The sequence below is a fragment of the Thamnophis elegans genome, chromosome 10, assembly GCF_009769535.1.
Source record: "Thamnophis elegans isolate rThaEle1 chromosome 10, rThaEle1.pri, whole genome shotgun sequence".
Classification (NCBI taxonomy): Eukaryota; Metazoa; Chordata; class Lepidosauria; order Squamata; family Colubridae; genus Thamnophis; species Thamnophis elegans.
The window spans coordinates 21,905,391-21,929,102 of record NC_045550.1 but is presented as its reverse complement, the minus strand read 5'-3'; the positions used below and the strand labels follow the sequence as shown (position 1 = coordinate 21,929,102).

Below are 23,712 nucleotides of genomic sequence, written 5' to 3'. Positions count from 1 at the left end.
TAACAAAAATAAAGTAGAATAAACATTCTCCAAAACAAGCGATAAGTAGTCTTGAATTATATATACAGTCTATGATACGACACGTTGGTAGTTCCTACTCCCTCTTATGGCTGATTAAAGCAACAGCATCCAATTGCATCTCACTTGAGCATTTAAAGTGACAGATACATTATTTCAATCATGGCATGCATATATATATATATATATATATATATATATATATATATATATATGTGTGTGTGTGTGTGTGTGTGTGTGTGTGTGTGTGTGTGTGTGTGTGTATTGCATTTGTGCTGAAATGCAACAAAGACAACAGTAAAAATAATGGCTTTCTGTCTGGATGGTCTCCTGTGATGAGTCGATAGACAGAGAAAGGAAGCAGTATGCTTCCTCCCATATTTAGGCAAACCAGGGGTTGTGACACAATATATATCCAACTCAAGATTAAGATTACATCCCTAACACTGTGGATTAGAAAACAATTCAGATTTCTAAAGAATTCTAAAATGGAATTTTCACTTTGATCATGAAAAATATAATAAAACCAAGTTATAACTAAATCTGTTATATTTGAGACGTGTATATAAATTTAATATATGTAAAAGTGAATTGTAAAACGTTGAGTGGCAGCTAATTCTTAATGTATGTGTCAGACTATATTTATAGCCTTAGGAGCAAAACAGAAGTGTGAACAAGGAAGGGCTGTAATTGAAGACTTTATAAAAGACAGAACCACAATTCAAACATGGTTCCAGTATGGACAGCTACAGGCCAGGTGGAAAACAGATCAAAAAATTGGTTTTATGCAAGTCAAGGATAATTTATTTAAACAAATAAATAAAGGCTTGACAAGGGGTGTTAGATTTTAAAGTAATATGATTGCATATGTATACTATCTTTTCTTATTTTTTCTTTAAAACTAAGATATGTTAAGTATATTGATATGGAAGCGTAAATACCATCAACATAGAATGGAGTTTGCTCAGAAGTTGAAATACACCAAGTGAATGAGAGGAAGAGAGGGAAACAGAGGAGAGAAGAAAGATAGGAAGAGAGGGATAGGAGAGAGGGTAAGGGGGGAAGATGAGGAGGATAAGGAGGAGTGGAATGAAGAGAGAGGAGAAGGAGAAAGGAAGGGTAAGTAGAGTAGAAAAGGATGATGGAGGGAAGAAAGGAGGTAGGAGAGAGGTAGAAGAAAGAGGTGTATGGAGAGCAGAAGAGCTAATAATGGGTTTTTATCTTTCTGGGTGTTGATGGCAAGAGGAACTGATGTAATTACTACTTAATACAATAGGATATTGGCTATGTAATAGTATACATGTGATTATATGTTATGAAATTGGAAAATAAAAAAGTATATTTTAAAAAATAAGACAGAACCACAACTATCAGGAGTCACTTGGGATATATTTTATGGTCCTAACTTTAACAATATAAAAACTTATTAAAAACTTGCAAGATTCACTTAGATAGTGATAAATTTGTATCTGATTCACTCAGATAGAGGGTATCTTTGAAGTACAATCTGGTATTTTGATACAAACTTTGCAATTTGTATCTCAACATACATTCAACAGATAAACTTGGAGAAGCTTAGGTTCCCTAAATCCAAAATATTCTCCATCTTCTAGAACATTCCTAAAGTAGGGAGTTTTTGCATTAAATTTCTTCCTTCCTATTTCAGCAATAAAGGGTCATATTAAATATGCATGCACACCTATGCGCACCAGTGGTGGGTTACAACCACTATGCCCTGGTATGGGCATACTGGTGCCTGTGGGAGCACCAGGTACCATTCTGGTACGATGCTCTGGAGGACCCACCTGCCTGCACTCCTACCGGTATTTAAAGTTTTTGGGGCTTCCACACAGGTGCATGAAGCGCATGGCTCCTGCGTGATGCTCCACCGAGCAGCTGGAGCCTTGCGGAGGTGTCGCAGAGTGTCATGGACAGTACGTACGCATGCGCACGCTGCACGCATTCATGTGGTGGGTGCCCCGCCCCATTGCATCGTACCGGTTGCAAGGGGATCCAGAAGCCACCACTGATGCGCACACACAGACACACATTTAGGAACAGAAAGTAACAGAAGATATTTTCTTATATACTTTTGCTCTAGAAATCATGGAACGTTTCATCATGCCAAATGTAAAAAACTACACACCTTGTAAAACAGATATGGGCAAGCTCTGCTATATATGCTTCATATGCAATATGTGTCACTGCTTTGTAGTACTTTGCAAAAGGTAGCAATAATAAAAGCCATTGAGTAAAAATAGCCCTATATTCTGCTATATTTTAGCAAAATAATACATGTGTTATGCCTCAAATAAACTATCAGTCAAACAGAGGCTGAAAAAATTGCTGTGCCTTCTCAGATGTAAATGTGTCATTTGCTATGACCTTTAAAACTATTATCTAATAGAAAGCTGTTAATTTTTTTTAAAGCATGGCAAAAGTTATATATTAGAACTGAATATTTGTTCTAATTTGAGTGATATTATTTCAGTTTCCTGAGTGTTTTTCAATGATGTCAGCCAGTAAATGTTAAACTAACACAAAATTCATAAGTTTAATATTAGTCTTACACACTCCAGGAATGTCAGTACTTTTAGATGCAATTAGATACAGCTATACTTTGCTTGATTTATGATAAAAAATTATTGGAGAAATCTTATTCTGGTTTTTTATAATATCACCTGCTCTTACTTTATGTGAATGGACCCCTTGACTAGTAAAAAACATTAAAAAAGAATGACTTTTTGCTTTGCTAAAAAGAAAAGCAGGAAATGAGTCTCAGAATCAAATATTTGTTTTGCTTTAGGTTTACTTCAATTTCCTGTGCTCTTTTCGATTAATATCAGCTAGACATTCATTTAATATTGCTGTTATTGCAATATCGAGTTACAGTAGCCATTATGGAAACTTCTGAATAGAATTCTGGTAGAAATTTCAGAAGGCTTTACTGTTCCAACATGTTCAGCTTTGTACTTCATGCTATAGTATTCCAATAACAATGGGACACTTTTTTGGTTTTCTGTGCTTCATGCTTATAACAAGGAACTTTGTGCAGGAAAAATAGAAATCAAATATCAATGCAGGTAGTCCTTAATTAAGCCACCACAATTGAAACCCCGCAACTCAATTGCAGTCCTAAGTAGAAAATCACATGACTGTGACAGTTGATTTTACTTCGGATTTCCCCCTCCGCCCCTTTGAAATGCTCACCCTGGTGCTCAAATAATTAGCAATAAAGGAATTAATATTTGCATTTACCTTCATTGGAGTATAAGGGTTTAGAAGAGAATAAGCAGGTATACACATAAAAATAAATGCATCACTTGTGGACCCAAGCATGTTAGGTTAAAACCAGAGCCAGTGCATTTCTTTAGATGTGAATTCCCCATTGTTGCCTGCTTACTCTCTTGTAATGCCTTACACTCCAATCTTTCCACTCTGTAAGTGGGAAGGGTAAGAACAAAACAGGCATAGAAAATATTGCTTAAAATAGGTAAAGGCCTGACAGCCCTTTAAAATTGACCAGGTCAAGAAGCCACTACAGGGATTCCAAGAATGTTATTTTATTGCTGTAGGGTATAGTAGCAGCATCTTGAATGTTTATTGTAGGGTGGGGTAGCAGCATTTTCTCTTATACTGAACAAAATCAAGAGATGCTATTTTTTTCATGCTTCCTTGTATCTCTGAACTATTTAATCCCTTGTCTAGGTTCTGCCGTAATGACTGATTCCTTCCTTATCAGCTCTCTTATACCTTCTCCAAGGTTACTTCTACATTTCTTTGTAAAAACTGACTCTTCCAGAAAGATTGATTGAATGAACAAATTGTACCATGAAAGTCTTTTATTTATTTAACATATTTATTACAATTGCTTTATTTATATTATTATCTATAAATAGTAGGACTCTATTAATGGATTGATCTTGCTCCAATTTATTTCATTTTTGTCATTTTTTAACTAATTTAATGTCACTATTTAGTGTTTTAACATTGTTTTTAATTATTGTAAGCATAAAAAAATGGGCGGCATATAAGTTGAATAATAAATAAATAAATGGATTGAAGTGATGATAAATGCCATAAATAAACCAAATAAAATATGACCTGAATCTGCCATTTCTATGCTATTGGGATTAAGACATCTCCTCCTTTTCTTAAAAACTTTTAAAAATCCAACTATGTACTCAAATATTCTTGCCACCCTATCAGTGAAACTGGTTCTAAGAACAAATTCAAAGCACCGCTTTCAGGACTGTGCAGCAATCTTCTAAGAGGTTTCACACAGGAGCCTACTTATTCTTGCCCAATGTTGTTCCCTATTTCAGCAATTTGCTGTTTGAGAAGAACAGAAGAAGAGTGACCAAAATTATTTTATGTGTTGTGGCATTAAAAGAAAGCAAGATATTGCATTCCGTTTTTGAACAACTGATAACAAAACTGAAATACTTTCCTCACCTTAGCTTATCTTTTCCTTCTCTTAATTGCAGATAGTGAAATTATTCCTCCTGATTGCCTCCGTCCAAGATCCTTCACAGCTATCCGCCGACCCTCATTGCGCAGAGAGACTGAGGACACCCGTCTATCTGTAAGCCTTTGTGATCTCAACTTGCAGGAGGACAATTTCCAAGTCATGACTGCCATGTGTCCTATTCCACAGAATTCCCTCAATTCTCAGCATTCCCACCTCCTCCCATCTCAACTTGAAAGCGATCTCCGTTTCCATCAGCTCAGGGGAGCCCATATTAAAATTCTGGATGACCACACTGTGGCTCGTCTGGACCATGCTCGAGATGAGAGAACTTTAGTTTTTACCAGCAGATCGCTTAGAATCAGTGAGACTATATTTGTCAAAATCAATAAATCCAACACTTCACGTACTGGAACACTATCATATGGGGTAACCACTTGTGATCCTAGCACCCTGAGACCCAGTGACCTTCCTTATAACCCAGAGTCTTTAGTTGATCGAAAAGAGTTCTGGGCAGTCTGTAGAGTGCTGGTGCCTCTCCAGAGTGGAGACATCTTGGGATTCATGGTGAATTCAGAAGGAGAACTGCACTTGAGTCACAATGGAGCAAATGCAGGCATGCAAGTATGTGTGGATTGTTCCCAACCATTATGGATGTTCTTTGGTTTACATGGAGCGGTGATGCAAATTCGTGTCCTGGGTATGTTTGTCTCTTCTTATATGCATGCTGTTATTTTGTCAGTTAATTAAATGACCAGTAGCACTAAAATACTGTATTGTATAGCAAAGAAAAAGTTCTTTAGATTATGAGATGTGTTAGAATGAGAAGACTAAAAAGGCATATCTGTTTTCCAAGCTTCAGCCAAATCTGAGCTTTGAATCAGCAGATGGAGAAGATAGTAATTATTATTTATTCTAACATCAAAATCACTTTCCAGTCTTTCTTTTCCAATACCAATAAAATCTACCCAAAATAGTTTCATAAAGGACCCATTTTACATACAAGTGATAAGGAACAAGCTTTGAATAAATGATTTTTTGTGACTTATGATAGTTTCTTTGCATTGTACCAATTTTGTGATGGGTCCTATTGCAGTTTCTCACATTTACAAATGTATCTACAGGTATAATCAGGTTAAAGTTACATTTACCCAAAGGAATATAATAACTATGGACTTTTGATACTTGTACAATAATTGGCCTGGAAACCAAGCAATCAAATTCTTATATCCCTTCATCTGTAACTGTAAGCATAATAATATATAAGAAACATATTTTCTATAGGTTAATAATCTGGTGTAGTTGCAGTTGCAGTGAGTAATGTTTTTGCAAGTGGGGTTGGCTTTTCAAAAATATATTTTCATCCTCCACAAATGATACAAATTGGGACAATTGTGTGATGATGTCTTTAGAGTGGTGAATTTGCTTTGCTGAAGTTGTTTCTAAGACGTATGCTAAGTCTAGCAATGGCTTAAAGCAGTGGTCCCCAACCTTTTTATTGCCGCGGACCGGTCAACGTTTGATAATTTTACCATGGCCCGCTGAGAGGGGGACATTGATTGTTTATATTTTAAATTATTTTGATTTAATAATTTTAATTTATTTAAACATACCTTCAAAATAAAATACAGTTACACCAAAAAATGAATATACCGTATATACTCGAGTATAGGCCGACCCGAATATAAGCCGAGGCACCTAATTTTACCACAAAAAACTGGAAAAGTTATTGACTCGAGTATAAGCCTAGGGTGGGAAATGCAGCAGCTACCGGTAAATTTCAAAAATAAAAATAGATACCAATAATGTTTTTGAATATTTATTTCAAAGAAAAACAGTAAACTAGCGGTGTATTCAATGAAATACTTCACTCACCTCATGATGCTGATGTCCCGCTGTGATGATGATGTCCCGTGCAGCCGCGGGAGTGATGTCCCGCCTCCTATGACACACGGCACAGTGATTCCTATCATTGGATCACTGTACCAGAGGAGGTGGGACATCGCTATGTGGCTGCTTGCCATAACAAGGAGGAGGTGGGACATCGTTGCAGAGCGGCAGGAGGGGGAGGAAGGGGAATCGTAAGACAGCCCTGCATTACATTAGAAGGTGAGGAGGGGGGATGGTGCGGTGCGCGCTGCACGGCAAACTGACACAGAGGGAGGGGAAACTCACAGGGGCACTGGGCCATTCACGAGTGTCACCCAGCGGCATGGCCCCGCCCCTTTTTCTCCTCCATTTTGGGCAAATTTTTCACTGACTCGAGTATAAGCCGAGGCGGCTTTTTTCAGCCCAAAAAGTGGGCTGAAAAACTAGGCTTATACTCGAGTATATACAGTAAAGTGATTTAACATTTTAACTCACTAGAACGCTAAATCAATGAGAACCCTGAGCTTGTTTTTTTGCAACGAGACGGTTCCATCTGGTAATAGGAGACAATGACACCCGAAGTGTGTTGCTTATGTCTAGTTTATTCCATTATTTTGTTTTGGTTGCTGTCACTGCAGAAAACCCCGCTTCACACAGATAGGATGTTGGAAATGGCAATAGGGATTTAAGTCCTGTGGTGGCAATCTCAGGGTATTCCTCCATGACTTTAATCCAGAACACCGGCAGAGTTGTTGTCTCGAACGTAGTTTTAAGGCCGCCGTCATTTGCAATCTCCAACAGTTGATCTTCTTCTTGCACAGACATGCTAAATTCGCCTGGTTTATTGACAAATGGGTCGCGGATCCATTCCTTACCAGTTTGTGGGTCTTTTGTGGTTGGGAAATAGCGCTCGAACTCTTAAAAGCAAAGACAGATGATGACCAACTGGGAGAATGAATGCTCAGGCTCAGTCTCGCCTAAAATCCCTGCTAATGTCTGAAACATGTCCAAAATGCCTCTGCTCACGAGCTGTCCCCACAACTCCAGTTTGGCTTTAAATGCAGCTACTTTGTCTGCCAACTTGAAAACAGTTGTCATTTTCCCCTGAAGGGACAGATTGAGTTCATTGAGCAGGCTGAATATGTCACACAGGTAAGCCAGTTTTGCGACCCATACCTTGTCACTGAAATGTGCTGCCAACAGTGACTTCTTTTCTGAGAGAAATCTTTGCAATGACTCTCGTAATTCAAATACTCTGGTTAGCGATTTTCCTCTGAATAACCATCTTATTTCTGTGTATAAGAGAAGGCATCTGTGCTCTGCGTCCATCTCCTCACAAAGCTGCTTAAACAGGCGCAAGTTAAGGGCGTGTGCTTTGATGTGGTTAATAACTTTAACAACATCAATCAATACGCTGTTAAATTCCGGTGACATTTTTCAGCTTGCCAGCATTTCCCTGTGAATGATATAATGCGTGGATTCACTCTCAGGTGCAACCTCCTTAATCCGAGCAGTTAAACCACACAGTTGTCCGGTCATGGCAGCAGTTCCGTCTGCGCATATGCCGACACAAAAGGACCATTTTAGTTGTCCTGATATATAACCATACAGTGACTTGAACAGTTCTACTCCTGTGGTGTTGGTTGGCAAAAATAGTGCACATAAGAAATTTTCATGCACATCCTTCTGATATAGATATCGCACATAAACAAGTAGTATTGCCTTGTTGTCGATATCTGTAGATTCGTCAACCTGGAGTGCATATCACGGTGATGTATTAATCCTCTCCAACAATTGTGTCTCCATGTCTTTGGCTATTTCCTCAATGCGCCTAGTCACAGTGCTAGCTATGGCATATGTGCTATCTTTTCCACAGCAGCCTCTCCTAGAAGTTCATGGCAAATGTCTTTAGTGGAGGGCAAGATCAATTCTTCACCGACAGTGAATGGCTTTTTAGCCTTAGCAATATGATTAGCCACCAAATATGATGCTCTCAGTGCATTCTCCTTTATTGATGTGGTGGCCCTCATAAATTTCTTCTGTCCTTTGTTTTCCCGTTTTTTTCTTTCAAAATACTCCAGGGGCTTGTCTTTTAATCCAGGGTGCTTGGCGTTCAAGTGGCGAAGCAGTTTTGAAGGTTTCATTGCCTCATTAGAGAGCTGGTCGCCGCAAACTATGCAGAGCGGGGTTGGTGTGTGGGAATCACCTGTCCTGATAAATCCATATTTCAAGTAGGACTCATGGTATTGTCTGTTAAAAGTTTTATGTTTCTTTGATGTTGAAGGCTCTTCTTCTGTCTCTTCACTGGGCCTTTTCTTTTTTCCAAGGAAACTTTCTAACGATGTCTGTTTTGTACTCATTTTTGCTAATTAAATTGGAGCAAACATAATATACACATCACCAAGCACTGTTAAACATGAGAAAGTACCAGTGAACAGAGAGAAGAGTGCCCCGATATCACAATATTTTGTGCATGTGCAGTATTGGTGCAGCTTTAGGTGACGTCTCTCAGCTCCCGGTTAACCTCTTGTCCATGGAAAGTCGAACAAACGTGAGAGAAATACACCACAGTAAATAAAATGGAAATAATTTAATGTTCCTTGGGTGGCCCGGTACCATTTGATCCATGGACCGGTACCGGTCCATGGCCCGGGGGTTGGGGACCACTGGCTTAAAGCATAGATTTTGATTATTGTTTACTCTTTTTTTTTTTTTTTTACAAATATGCCATCTATGGACCACAGAAAAAGGATTGCAGTGCTGCATAGAATTCACAAAGTCCGGATTGTCCTCCCTTATTTCAAGTCTTGTAAATATATATAGCAAGAATATATACAACATTTTAGACAAAACCCAGGGATATGTGCTCCTGAGTACTGAGGAACTGGAAGTGTTAATAAGAAAGGGAACAGACCGTGAAAGGCTAGTGCTCAGTTGCACAAAGATGGAGCTTTTTGTTTGTGTCAGATGCTTTTTTCTAAAAGGACTCTGTAGACTTTAAACAACATATTAGTCTTATTGGAGAGCCTGTTTGCTAAGCACATATATCAACTCTTCTCCATATGTAGTGTAGCTGGAGTGTTTTCAGTTGTTCAACAGACAGTCACAGGCGTACTGCTATGGTTATCACTGAAACAGCCACATTTCTTTTAAAAAACCCTGTTCAAGATTGTAAAAGGCCCTTTTAAATAGCAGATTAGAATGACTTCATCACAAGGAGAGTTTGGCAGATACAAAATATGAAGTGTTTTTAATGAATCTCTTTATCTCACATTTTCTTTCAGGTGCTTTCTCTGGCTTTTAGGAGCAATCTTTTTAATTTGGCATTATGGATAAATGGATATGTTGAAGAGACAGAAATTTAATAGATCCATCTTTTGAGGCAATCCAAATGGATTTGGTGGAAATCCATTTCAAAGTAGCTTTCAGAGAATAGGATTCTGGCACATGTCATCTGCCTTTGGTATATCTTAGAAAGGAATTAGCCAAATGTGTGACATACTGACTGACCCCATCCATCAGGCTCATGTTTCTTTGCATGTTAGTCATATATTAGTCAGATAATTTGAAGATACAGATATTTCTAATAAATTTAATCTTCAAATTTCATTATTAATATACATTTGACATTACATAGTGTCCTAAATTCGTCTTCTGTGGCAGCATCATTTAAAGTAACATTACTGTAAATTTGAAGCTGCTTTGTTCTTGCAACAGTAGAAAATTTCCTTTGCAGTGAACCATCTATCTTCTGAAAAAGATTAGACATTTCTTGTTCAATACTGTATTTTTTTTATTCGTTAATTTGAAGACCATATCAACTTATTTTAGTCTGGAATAAGCATTCATATGCTAATAGAAGGTAGAGAGCAAAATAAAGCTTGTTCAAACTAAGGTTCATTTTAAAACATGTATTCAGAAATGCATTTGAGCATAACATTTGAACATCATAAGTGCTGGAATTGAAATAACTAAAGATTTACCTTACTGCAGAATCTGACCTTGAGATTCCCAAATTATCTTTTCCAGTTTTTCAAAGGTAACATGATTCATAAGTTCTTCCTTGGTTGGCATTTTTATATGATTACCCATTTCTCTCTTGATGTTATCTGTGGTTTCAAGAAAATAAATATAGTTCAGCTGCAATTTTAAGCAATGAGCTGCATGTAATAACTGGTTGTCCTGGATTATGCATTGCAAGGGCATCTTGATTAGTTGGAATCAGGAATATTCCTAACAGAGGGTGCTATGATTCCAGAAGTGCTATTTATCAATTACGAATGAGAGCTTGTTTCCACTCACAATTCTTCTTTAATTATTATCATTCAATCTGATAGGAACCATGGTATCATTGTGAAGCATAACTCAGAGACAAGTAAATATGGAAGATCCTACTTCCATAAAATGTCAGGAAGGTCTTTTTCTGACTCTGGAGACTGCTGGTCTTCAGTACAGATTAGATAGTTGGGTTAAGGCAGGTTATAACAGCCACCTCTGGAAGCCCTGAAAAGCTTCTGCAAATAGGTAACCCTCTTCCACCCTCCAGCTTTTAATGCTTGATCCAAGTATTTATGCAGACAGCAGTTGATGAAAGACCCCTGTACATTTCTCCCAGCCAGGGAGAGAAAAGAAATACAGAGGGTCCTCCTCTTCCTTTCCCATCACCAGTTTACAGGGATATGAGTGGAGCAGACCTGATAGCTGATGAAATATTATTAAAGGTAATAATAAAAATGGTAAGTTACAGTAAAGAAATTTTCAACCAGTATATAAAATTTAACTTTTATACCTCTGTGAGAGTAGAAGTGAATAACTTTCAGACTCGGAATAATAAAAATAGCCCTGGTGAAACCAAATGTTACTAATTAGTGAACTTGTTTCCTTAGTGTTCCTGACATCTTATACTTGTATACAATAAATTGAATACAGGGTGATTTATCATCTTTGTAAATTTATTTGTAACTAGTAGGACATATAATGTGTATCTATTTCTTCCATGAAAAGTTGGTTGACTTTTCTTTTGCTTTCTTACAAGAGTGACAGAATAGACTAAACTTTTTAATAACTGCCAAGTTTGTACTTCCAGCAAAGTGTGCAATACGAGTTTAATGTTTAATGAAATTTGTATGCCACCCACTCCCATTGGGACTATAATAACACATTTTTATTATGTTTACATTTCTACTTTGTTCATCTACCTCCTCTACAAAAAAAACTTCTTTGTGTACTTGTGAAATCAAGGATTTTTGAGACTGCACCCAAGCTGCCATTACCTTGATATATTAGGACTGCAATTCCTAGAACTCTCAGCCAACGTGAATCTCAGCCAAATTGGAAAATTACTGCACTGCTATGCCTGATGCATTTTTTTTAAGTAGATCCCTTTAAATTATTTGTGATGCTCCAGAGGTCTTAGTCCATCTTGTACATGCTTGTATGGGATAAGCTTTAGTTGACTATAATCCACCATTACTTTGTGGACAGCAGCACATTCATAAATGATCAGTAGATGTGCCATTGATGAAACAAAATGTTCTTATCATTAGCTTACAAATACCAGACCATTTTAGTCATAAGTAACAACTGTTATGTAAACAGTCACAATGAAAAAAAGACAATTAACACTATTTGTACCTTAAAGATTTTATTTCCTTAAGACCTTATTATTTATTGTTTCCACACAACACTGGACAATGAATGTGCACATATTCTTTCCTACAGAATAATACTTCATACATCTGGTGAACTTTTAAAGTGCATTTTTCTCTTGTTGCAATAAACTTTCACAGTTTATTATATATGGTGCAAGAGGGTACAGAAAAGTGTAACTAGTGGTCTGTAATTTTCTAGCCCAGTTGTGGTGGGCTTATCCTTTTGAACCAAATTTATAATAAAGAATCTTTTAAAGACTTTTCCTATTCCCCTGGGTTTGTGGGGGGGGGAGTTGGGGGGAAGGATTGGGCTTTAAAAAAAAAACATGAGTAGCTCAGGAGCCTCTATATTAATCTGCAGAATTCTCCCAGTGTGATATTAGTAATTAAAACAGTGGATCCAAGTGGAATCATTTTAATTTCTAAAAATATCTTTCTTTGGAATTATTTTGGAAAATTAAATAAGGACTTATTAAATGCACTGTTATCTCATTTAGTCAAATATGATTGGAAGGCTTTTGGTTACATATTTTTGGTTGAACATTTGTAGCTGCTGTTTAGTCTTTCTCTTTGTTGTGTGTATATTAACTGTGATGCAGTCTGTCCCTTGCTGTGATGTTTACAGTATACAGTTTAATTCTTTTCAACTGAACATATTGTGAGATAGGGAGACAAGGATAGGAAGAAAGTGTGGCGGGTCCTGAACGTTTGGATAACACTTGCTGGAGGGAACTGAGCCTTGTTTATACAGGACTATGAATAGGACTGCAGCAAACCATTCCATGAAGCTGATAGGGATAGAAGTTATTTGGAAGCAGTAAGGAAACTATTATGTTGGAGATTATTCTGAGCTGACAATACTGTTCGCATCCTGTAAGAATTTCCCAAATCTCCAGGATAAATTAGTATGGCTAGAATAACTTCATAGTTCATTTCAGATAACCACCATAAGCCTTTTTTTGCAAATGCTCCAAAGCCTCCAAGATAGCGAGCATTGCAACAGCAGAAAAATAAGCATTGTCTGATAATACTCTAGACTTTAAATGCTTGATGTGTGACAATATCTGCAGAAAATTAGGAGTTGAGATCATAATTTCCTTTCTGCGTTAGACACTATGAGGTCAACACAATTGATGCCTGTAGTTGGTGTGCAACCCATTCTTTACTTTAAACTTATGTACAAACAATAATACGCTTGTTCAATAAATCAGAGTTAAAAACCAGACCACTGTATTATATCATGGGTTAATTGGAATTGCTTCAGGAAGTTGACATAATAACTTATCTCACATGCATCTTTGGTTGAAAACTTTATGTATCGGGATGAGATTTTTCTGACTCATTTTGAAACATCTAAACCTGTTCCATTAGTGGAATGGTTTTTGGTGGGTGCAGGTTTAGCTTTAAAGAAAACAAAATGAGATTTCTTGAATATAAGTTGTCATTCTATTGGGACAATGCAAGGTTCAGAGAATATATAATCTAGAACAGGTCAACATTTGCCTGCAAATGAAAACAGACTCTACTCGTGAATTTGGTGGAGAATAGATACTCTGGCTCATATTTTAAGCTAAAGGCTATTGTCTCCCCATTCCTTTCCTCTTTCTCATTATTAAACTGATGGTAATCAGTTAACATTTTAAAATTATCTACAAAAGCAGAGCCAAAAACTCACTGCCAAAAGAAAATAGTCAAGCACTGCCCGGATTGGCCAAAATTTGTTGTTAATGAATGGTCCATTAGAAACAGCTGACTTTTGTCAGAACAATGTCTTCAGTGATCTTGGCATTTTGAGTCGCTTTATTGATTTCATTGCCTTTCCTCTACTGCCTCCTTTTTAAAATGGTAAAATTAAAATAAAGGAATAGTTTTGTGATACATTAAGTAAGACAGAAAGTTCAAATAGTTACTGTAAAGTCAGTTTATTATTGTGAGATCTGTTTCTGAAGAACTGACTTGTGAATGTGATTTGAATATTTAAGTATTTACTGATTGATAAAAGACATTATGGAATATAACTGAAACTGTAAGTTCCACATTAGTGTTTAGATTTGCTAGACTTTAATTCACAAGGCTGCCCTTATATATTATTAAGAGATTCACAGAAAGAAAAACAATTGCAAATCATTTTGTGAAGGGCGAAGTATAAGCATTGTGATCAGAAGGAATGATTTTTTTTAAAGATACAGTGACATTCACATTCAATGAATATAGATTATAGATAACATAGCTGTGAAGTAACCATCCTCTGCTACCATATTGTACTATATTACAACACATAGATGGTGTGATGTTGTTTTAGTAAATACAGAGTTAACCCTTTGGAATCTTGCCCAGGCTGTGTTTGTACCTGTCTGTTTTCAAACGTGTAGTTGACTTTCCCATGTAATGGTAGGTATGCACTTTTAATTGGGAAGATAGGCCTCCAGCTCTCTAATCTTTGCTCCAGGTGTTACTAATGGAATTCCAGTTGAAAAGTGATGAATTGTCTGACTTGCACAAAGTCAAAAACTAGAAGAAAGTTAGACATAGTGTGGCAAGATTGGCAGAAAACATTCCTATTGACTATGAGCAGGGTATTTTTGACTGGAGACTTAACAGGCTGAATTTGAGATTAAACTCAAAACGTTATTCATCAATAAAGTATATGGTTAGCATATTAAACTATGCTAACCATATACTTTATTGATGAATAACATTTTGCCATTTGTTATTCTGTTCATTGAATGTTAGGATGTGAAAGTAGCTAAAGGTTATATAAATACGCTATGTAAACAGAAATAAGGTGATATAGACCAAAAGGACATAAAATCCAGATATTGGATACAGGCTGTTTTCTCTCTCATTTTCTCCCTCCCTCTCCCTCTCCCTTTTTCATACACACACCTGCCTATTTTTGTTCTCATTTCACATATTTTAAGCATACTCTGTTAATATTCCAAGGTTCTCTTTAATCAAAGGAAAAGACAAATAGTAAGAGCAGAGATGAGAGTGGAGTAAACTATTCACCTGCTTACCATATACTTATATATTATCTGCTTCCAGAATAATCAGGCCAGTGTTTTGGAACCCTTTGTTCTAAATCCAGTATTGTTTCCTATCAATTTCATGAATTCATTTCTTACTTATTTTATTACAAAACTTCCCAAACTCCTTTTTTTAATTATAAAAAAGTCATATTTTTTCTGTTTTATCCAAGTGGATTATAGCACTAGGACTGACTCAAAGACAATCCACAAACTTTCTAGTATAATGAGGATGTGAACACACATATGCTCCAATTATAGCAGAATAGGGCTATTTGAACTGCTAAATTATATTACTCTCTTTTACAGGTTCTACTTTCATGGCTGAACACCTGGGGCCATCAGCACCAAGCTCACCCACCTCATCTCCCAATTCATCTTCCATTCTTTGCAACGAGGGTTCTGATCCTGTCCTATGTTTATCTGGTTCTGGCCCACTTGGCAGCTCAATCAGTGGTGAGTATTGCTCCCATAGCATCAAGCTGCATGCCTTCCAGTTCTGAATATTTCATTATCTTGTAAGACTGAAAATCCATATTATTGTTTTCTTTGTGGGAGAACAACCGGCTCTCCCGAAGTGGTGCGAACTGCCTGAATCCCACCACTGATTTAGACACTAAATGTTTTTGTCTTTTAATGACCCTGTGATCCCTTGCAGGATGGAATTGGGGCAACTGAATGGAGCTGAGTGTTTACTGGCTGGATGCCCTTCCTATCACCAATGCAGAGTTCGCAGCAAATATATTCTCATTGTGCCCAGAGAGAGAAATATCTGCTTCTATTAGGATTGAACTCATAGCCTCCTGGTGGTGAGGCGAGAGCTTCACCTCTAGGCCACACTGTTCCCTATAAGGTGCGTGGCTACGCGGCCGCGCACATGGCAAGAAAACCCCGCGCAGCAGTTTCTAACTGCCGCGCAGGGGCCTCAAAAATCTAGGGTTAGCATGGGCGCGGGGATGGCGGCAGGAGCTTACGCGGCACAGCTGGTCTCCTAGGATGTCCTAGGCGCTGGCTGCACCACTCATTACCATCAGTTGCCCCGTGTTCAGCAAAGCAAACATGGGGAAGTCCTTTGCAGGTGGCTAGAACTGGCTGCCCGCAAAGGACCTCCCCAGACTTGTTTTGATGAGCACGGAGCGACTGACGGTAGTTTGTGCTGGCCGCGGCCGCTCAAACTAGTGTCAGTCGCCCCCGTGTTCAGCAAAGCAAGCCCGGGGAGATCCTTTGTGGGCGGCCAATCCTAGCCACTTGCGCCCGGCGCTGCAGCTGAAGTAAACCCCCAAAGCCCCTGCCACCACTGGAATATCTGCTGCCTCCTCCTCCTCCTCCTCCAACAGCACTGCCGGATTTGCCGCCCGACGCTGGGGCTGAGGTGAAGCTGCCAAAGCTCCCGCCAGCATCCCTGCCCAGCTGAGGTGTTCTGAGCGGAGGAGGAGGCACCGCTGCTGCTGCCATGGGCGGGGGCGCCAGCGGGAGCTTTGGTGGCTTCACCTCAGCTGCAGCGCTGGGCAGCAAAGTTATTCTAGTGGCGGCATGGGCTCGTTAGCATCTTCAGCGGCAGCCCTGCCCCCAGTGAAAAAACCGAAGATGGAGCAGATCCACACAGATGATGTCGCCGCAACATGTCTGGAGGAGGAATTCTGGGAGTTGAAGTCCACAAGTCTTAAAGCTGTCAGGTTTGAAGACCCCTGAGGTTTTTTTTCCTAAAGGGTTATGGGTGCAAGGATCTTGTAACTTGACAGCTTTAATACTTGCATGCTTCAATGCCAGAGTTTCTGAGCCAACGTGACTGGAGGAGGAATTCTGGGAGTTGAAGTCCACAAGTCTTAAAGCTGTTTTTTTCTAAAGGGTTAGGGGTGCAAGGATCTTGTAACAACAGCTTTAAGATTTGCGTGCTTCAAATGCCAGACTTTCTGAGCCAACATTTTGGTTGCTAAGCAGGAGCGTTGTTAAGTGATACTAATATTATATAACACTTTTAATTAAGTGGGTACCTTGAGTAAAGATAACTTTGAGTTTCAAATAATACTGATTTCGTTGTTGTCTTAGGTGACATCTGTGAAAAAAATTCAGGTGCTCAGGCATGAAAATGTGCCGCTCAAACATTATACTTTTCTGCTCACACTGAAAAAAAATTAGAGGGAACATTGCTAGGCCGCTGCACCAATCTCTTAGATACTAAATATTTCTGTTAATAATAAATTGATAGCAAAGGAGAGGAAAAATTGTAATTTCATTATGTATTTTGATAGTAAGAATAACATATGGTAGGCACTCAAGTACTTTTCATATACCATAATCCAGAGTATAGTAAATCTGACTGGAAAAGTCATTGTAGAAAAACATGGCATACAAAATTATAAAAACAGTAGATTTCGAAGACTATATGTTGTTTCAGTAATGATATAAGTCATCCAAGAGATAGTAATGTACTTCTGTAGTATTTTGGAAATAACACACACACAACAAACATAGAGAAATAGAATTTAACACTTCTTTTTATTCAAATGTTCTACCTAGTTTAGTATTTGTCTATTGTTGCTCATTAGAGGATGCTTTTTGGAAGTTTTGTGAAAACATGGACATAATCTCCATATTTTAACATTTGGCATAGAAATTCTAAACTAGGGCAGCTGTAAAGCTGATTAGAGTTTAAAATCTAAAAAGTAAAAGTGTCTCTTATTTTGCAGGTACGGCTCCAAACTCTCCAATTAGCATGCCAGAATCCCCCCTTTCCTCTTCCATCTCAGGATCTTGGAATGATGAGTGTACTATCTGTTATGAGAATATGGTGGACACTGTGATTTACTCTTGTGGACATATGTGTCTGTGTTATACATGTGGGCTCAAACTCAAGAAGATGGCTAATGCCTGTTGTCCTATCTGTAGACGTGCCATCAAGGACATAATCAAAACCTATCGCAGCACTTAAAGTTGCATGGCAGAAGGGTACGACCTAGGAAGAGGATCTTCATAAAACTTAACTAGGATAAGGAAGGTGGGAGGAAGTGGTTCCCTTCTTTAAATATGTAGCTAATTTTGAATGTGGTTAACCATGGGTACAGCCTTCTTCCACCTGAAATTCGAGGGCTAAATATATCTTTCCTTGGCATCTAACAAAATGCTCCTGTGAACATTTAATATGTGTAGCCAGCAAGAAAGGCTGGATTTCATGTCTACCTTTCTTTGGCTCTCAGTTGTGTTTTGACTGTGCTTTCTTCCTAGTTGAATGTTACAAGGATCAAAGGAGAAAATAATGTGAAATAAGCAGAGTTTCATGTTATGTTAAGTGAACTAAATGAATACTTGGAAACAAGAGTAGAATAAGGAGAAATCATTTCAATATTAGAACTACTTTGATAGGCAAGAGAGCCTCACATAGGATTTTTTCCCAGTTTTCCTAATCATATCAATGGCTGCCATATTTTACAAATAGTTATAGTGCAGCACATGCTGCTACTAAGGAAGATTATGCTTGGATTGTTTTTTCTATGCTGTGCTGTGCAGAGAGGGCCAGCAGCTAACCATTGACTTTGATTCTCGCCTATTTTTTCTAAGCAGAAGCTGTTCATATCTCAGAAGCATGATATCACTTCCTTCTTTAATCAATTTCTGCTTTTACTGTTATTTCCAAAGTTCATTACACTAGGAAATGGTGCTTTGGGGAAATGATGGCACATGATGTCAAAGCCATAAGGATGAAAGTTGGCAAAGTTTTATTTTTAATTTGTCGTCAGGACATTCATTATCTATCCCAGGTTTTAAAGGAAAGAAAATGATCAGTTGTATAACCTTTTATCAAAATGAATGTGTGTTACAGAGCTGGATTTATATTGTTTGAAGGAAAAGAAATCAGGACCAAAATGGGTTTTATTTTTTATTTGCTTCATTGATTTAATGAAGGATTCATATGAGAAGAATATGTGAAAAATATATTAATTTCACTTACTCATAGAACCATATGTATCCTTGGCATAATTGAATTCTTGGAATTTTTTTCTGGTCACAAGTAATGTCATATTTTATCTTTCATTTTCAATAATTAATTGTTTTCTTATTTTTAGCTGTTCCACTTAACAAATCTTAAATCAGAAATTGCATTTCACAATTAATATATTCCAAGTGAGTTATGTCTGAGATGGTTGATTGAAAAATGACAACAATGTCATACCTTAACTCACAATTTCAGTTCCCCAATATGGACAATCCAGGTTTAGAGAGTGAATTGTTAAATTAAGATAGAAATCTAAGAAAAAAAAAAGATTGACACACCATTTTTCGTCCAGTTCAAATAATAGTGTTTGTACCGAACACTTCTAGTACATATTTTTCATTGCAGAGATTTTGCAGTACTGTATGGTTGACATATTTTATAATTAAGGTGATGCTTCATAGAAACTTTCCCCTCCATTTTATAGGACAAAATAAACCTCAGGATTCAAGAAGTCACATTCTCTTCTCATTTGATATCTCAATAATTAGAGATAAACTGCCATTTGGTTATTTTTCATCATCTATGATTGTGGAGGACTACCCAAATCCTCAATTAATTTTTTTCTATATTTGGGCTTCTTCAAATTACAATAACCATATGGTGTTTAACAGAAACAACTCATACTATGCTAGTCCTACACCCCCACTGTATGAAATTAATGCAAGTGCTGGACAGTTGTTACTGTCACCTTGAATGATTTTCATCAATTCTAAAATGGAATAATTAGTTGTAAAGTATTTGCTTGTTCCAGGAAATTCTGCAAGAATTGTGTCCTAGTTTTTTTTAAAATAATCTCAGAAAGCACTGGGTTATTTAATGTAAACTGGACATTAAATTTATGCCATTTAGCTCAGGAACTCCACCTTGCTGTGCTATTGCAAAGTCCTTTGCACCAAGAGTTTTTGTTCAAGCATCCAAGTAATACAACTGATAGTATATGCCCTATTGCAGTGTTAGCAAACCTTTTCAGCACCAAGTGCCAAAATGGGAATATATGTGTGCGCATATGTGTGCACCGGAAGCCAGAAGAACAGCCACCCAGTGCGCATGCACGCGCCGGGAAGATGATCTTCCCGTTTCCAGCACATGCATGTGCACTGGCCAATTGGTCTTCTGGTTTCTGGCATGCATGTGCACATAAAGATCAGCTGACCAGTGTGCATGTGTGCACCGGAAACTGGAAGATCATCTTCCTGGTGCGTGCATGTGCACCGGTTGGCTGCTCTTCTGATTTCCAGCACTCCCTCGCATGTGAAGACCAGCTGGCTGGCACCTGAGAACCTGAAAGAGCAGTGGGAAGCGGCTCGCATGCCAGAGAGATGGGTCTCTGTGCCACTTCCGGCATGGGTGCCATAGGTTCATCATCACGGCCCTATTGCTTTCAATGAAAAGATCTAAGTAAAGAATTTTAATTTGAGATTGCAACCTTAAGCCACTTGAATTTGGCAGTGTTTCTGCAGAAATCAGTGGGACTTAGTTCTAAATTAGTATTGTTAGGAATAGATTATATGTTTCCTGCAAAATTCATAAAGAAGGTAACATGTTATGTACATTTGTGGAATCCTACAAGTACAAAATAATGTTTGAATTGACAATTAGTTAATGACAATTTTTAAAAAGATAGTATCAATTTTCTGGGCAAGAGTTAAAGATGGCATAAGATTTCATGCAGAACAAATTTGATTTAATGAAATTTCTCTAAAGGAACATGCCACATTACCACTCACAATAATATTTTCAGTTATATTAATGGAGAAAGAAGATCTTCAGACTTTTTCTCAAAAAGGCAGCAAAAAGGATTTTCTGGGCATCCATATTTATAGATTCCTTGGATATAATTGAGGATTTCAGAGGTGAGGCAACAAACCAGCAAAGACCAATCCAGGTAACAGTTGAAGATTATACATAATGTCCATATCATAGGTAAAACCTTTTTTTGCTGTAAAGATGTTTAGGCTAGCATGTTCAACAACTTGTAACATTATTTAATTATCTCCTTTTTATGGAATGCTGTTTTGATAGGATATGATGTTTGGGAAAACTTAACCATAGGTTTTGTGCTTAGCAATTACTTAATATATTATATATAGCTGGTACTATGCATGGGAAAATATTGGCTTCATTTAAAAAATGCTAGGAATTTACTAATTAGGACTGTACAGTATTTTGGATTCAAAGAGAGAAAGGATATTTTGAAGCACATTTAGAAAGTCAAATATCATGTGTGATCAAATCCTTAAAATAGCTGCCTCTTTAAGTAGAGCATGATCCCAGAAAAAGACATAGCTACTTTAATGATACTACTTTAAGGAGTGTTCTGCAATTAGTATGTGAGTGTCCCATGTGCCTTTGGAATCCAACGTGCGGCAAGTTTCATCTTTTACACACTCCCCATACTTTACATAGAGTTTTGGCTATGAAACAATATTGCAGACAAAAGCTAGGGAAAATGTGCAAGAAAGATATTATAGTCCGCTGGATTTCACATTTTCAGTCCAATTTATTTCAGTCTCCATTTGTTTGAATTGTATTGATTTCTTTCTCCATCAAGTCTAATGGAAGATTGAAGTAGTCTTCTGATTCTTGTAATGGTCATGGATATGATTAATTTATGAATATATGAGAGAGACCTCCCAGAATTAGGTCAAAATAATGGTCTTCACTTTACATACTACAATATTTTTTTTAAAAAATGCACAAGCACAGCCTGAATATCAAAATTAAAAATGCATTTTTGCACACTAACAATTTCTCTGCAGTCTTTCTCATCATGTCCTTTGATATTTCTATAAATTATGCACTAAGTTGTTCCTCTACCCATTTTCTAAGTACAAAAGTAATGCTTATAAAACTAAGCAGTTCAAAAAAGTCTAATAAAGTTTTTTTGTTGGTGCATTCTCATTCATTCAAATTCCTATTTCTTCATATCATGAACATGAATGAATGAATGGAGCATGTAGGTGAGATGTGTGGGGTTTTTTTACACCTAAAGTCCAAACAGCTAAAACTATCATTTTTTTTATGTAGCACAAAGAGTAATTTTAACCCTTAATTCAAAATTGTGCATGTGTAAGTCAAGTCCCTTTTGAATTCATGTTGTCTTCTGGTGTCTTCATGGACAATGCATACAGATTATTTTGGTTACAGTGTGGAAGTGGTTTTCCACTGCCATCTTTCTAGATTAAAAAAAATAGTCTAGTTTACAGCCCTAACACTATCTATTAACTTAGTATGCAAGTTTCTGAGCCCAGAAAAAGTTGGTCAGATGCTGCCATCAGTAAGAATGACATAATTTTCAAATGAGTAATTAGTTAACAGTAACCAAAAATCCAAAAGAATGAATCATGAAAAGTTTTTGCCTTATAATAAAATATGTTAGTCTTAAAAGATGTATCAAACTTTTTATTGATTTTTGCCCACTATCGCTTGTCTCTGTTTTAGAAAGAGGGATGTTAGCAACATAAGGCAATCCAAATTTGTTTGACATCAAGATAAAGAAACCTTGGTTTAATTAATTTTGTTCTCTCCCTGTAAACAGTTGAAATACCAATTGTTAACAACTTATTATTCACTGACCCCAAAATATTTCTTCAATATTTTCATAAAACCACTTGTCTAATAGGTGCGGTGCAATTCAGTTCCTTATGTTTAGCTTATTATACTCCTAATGATATCACACCAAAGCAAACATTGTAAATATCTATGTTGAAGAAAAAATGCCAGCTTGTAAGCCTGCCACCATAATAATTAAGAGACAAGGAAAGATTGTTTTAACTTGAAACTATGGCCTGTTTCCCCGCTTAAAAATAACATTAATCCCCTAATTATCAATACCCCCTGTAAATATCTTAACATATTTTTGAAAGACTTAAAAAAAAAAAGAATCCAAGGGTACAAAAGGTATACTAGACACTAATCCTAGCTAAGTTGCTTTGAGGATCTGAATATCCCCCGTTTTGTGGCCTTCTGGAGCAAAACTAAGATATCTCACTGATATTGCCTTCTTCAATCCAGTGTTTCTCAACCTTGGCGACTCTTAAGTCCTGTGGCTGGGGAATTCTGGGAGTTGAAGTCCACGGGACTTAAAGTCGCCAAGGTTGAGAAACACTGCTCTAGTCTATTATATAACTTAAGATCAATTCGGCTTTTTGCCAGAATCATGTAGCTGTTTGTTCCAAGAAAGCATGGGAGGGAAGAATCACCAGAAACTCCAACTGCAAACGCTCATAGAACAGAACCACAGGAAAATAGTAGGGTCCTCTGCTTTTCTCACTTGCTTGACACTGTATGCATATGTAGATCAGAACCCAGTTCCTTAAGCTGCTTTTTCTCCACCTCCTTCCCATCAGCAGCATTTTTGCTCATGGAAACCAAAAATATATTCTCATGGAAAAAAACCAGCTCAGAATGGTACTTGGGAGTGAGGAGAAAGAAGTACTAGAAAATAGTCTTCTCTTAACTATTATTATAAGAGTAGAACTTTATATACTGATGACCAAAGGTGGAATAGGCTAAGAGGAGCCAAAAATGAAGATGAAGCAAAGGCTTTTTGCGCCGGAGAGGAGCACTACACGAGAACAGCAGTAAGCTCAGAGTTTGACTTCTGTTCCTGTGTCCCTGTGTAAAATCTGAAATAATTCCTGTGATTCAATGTTATTGACAAGAACATTTCAACTTTTAAATGCT

General features: G+C 37.3%; 1 protein-coding gene across 1 annotated transcript in view; it reads left to right on the top strand.

The window, feature by feature from the left end:
* NEURL1 (neuralized E3 ubiquitin protein ligase 1) overlaps positions 1-18,083 on the top strand; it is a 201,818-nt gene extending 183,735 nt beyond the window's left edge. The window contains exons 4-6 of the mRNA XM_032225715.1: positions 4,506-5,186; positions 15,342-15,488; positions 17,723-18,083. Coding sequence (XP_032081606.1) covers positions 4,506-5,186; positions 15,342-15,488; positions 17,723-17,964 — 1,070 coding nt within the window. The 3' untranslated portion in view covers positions 17,965-18,083. The remainder of the gene's footprint in view (positions 1-4,505; positions 5,187-15,341; positions 15,489-17,722) is intronic.
* Positions 18,084-23,712: the final 5,629 nt, after the last annotated feature.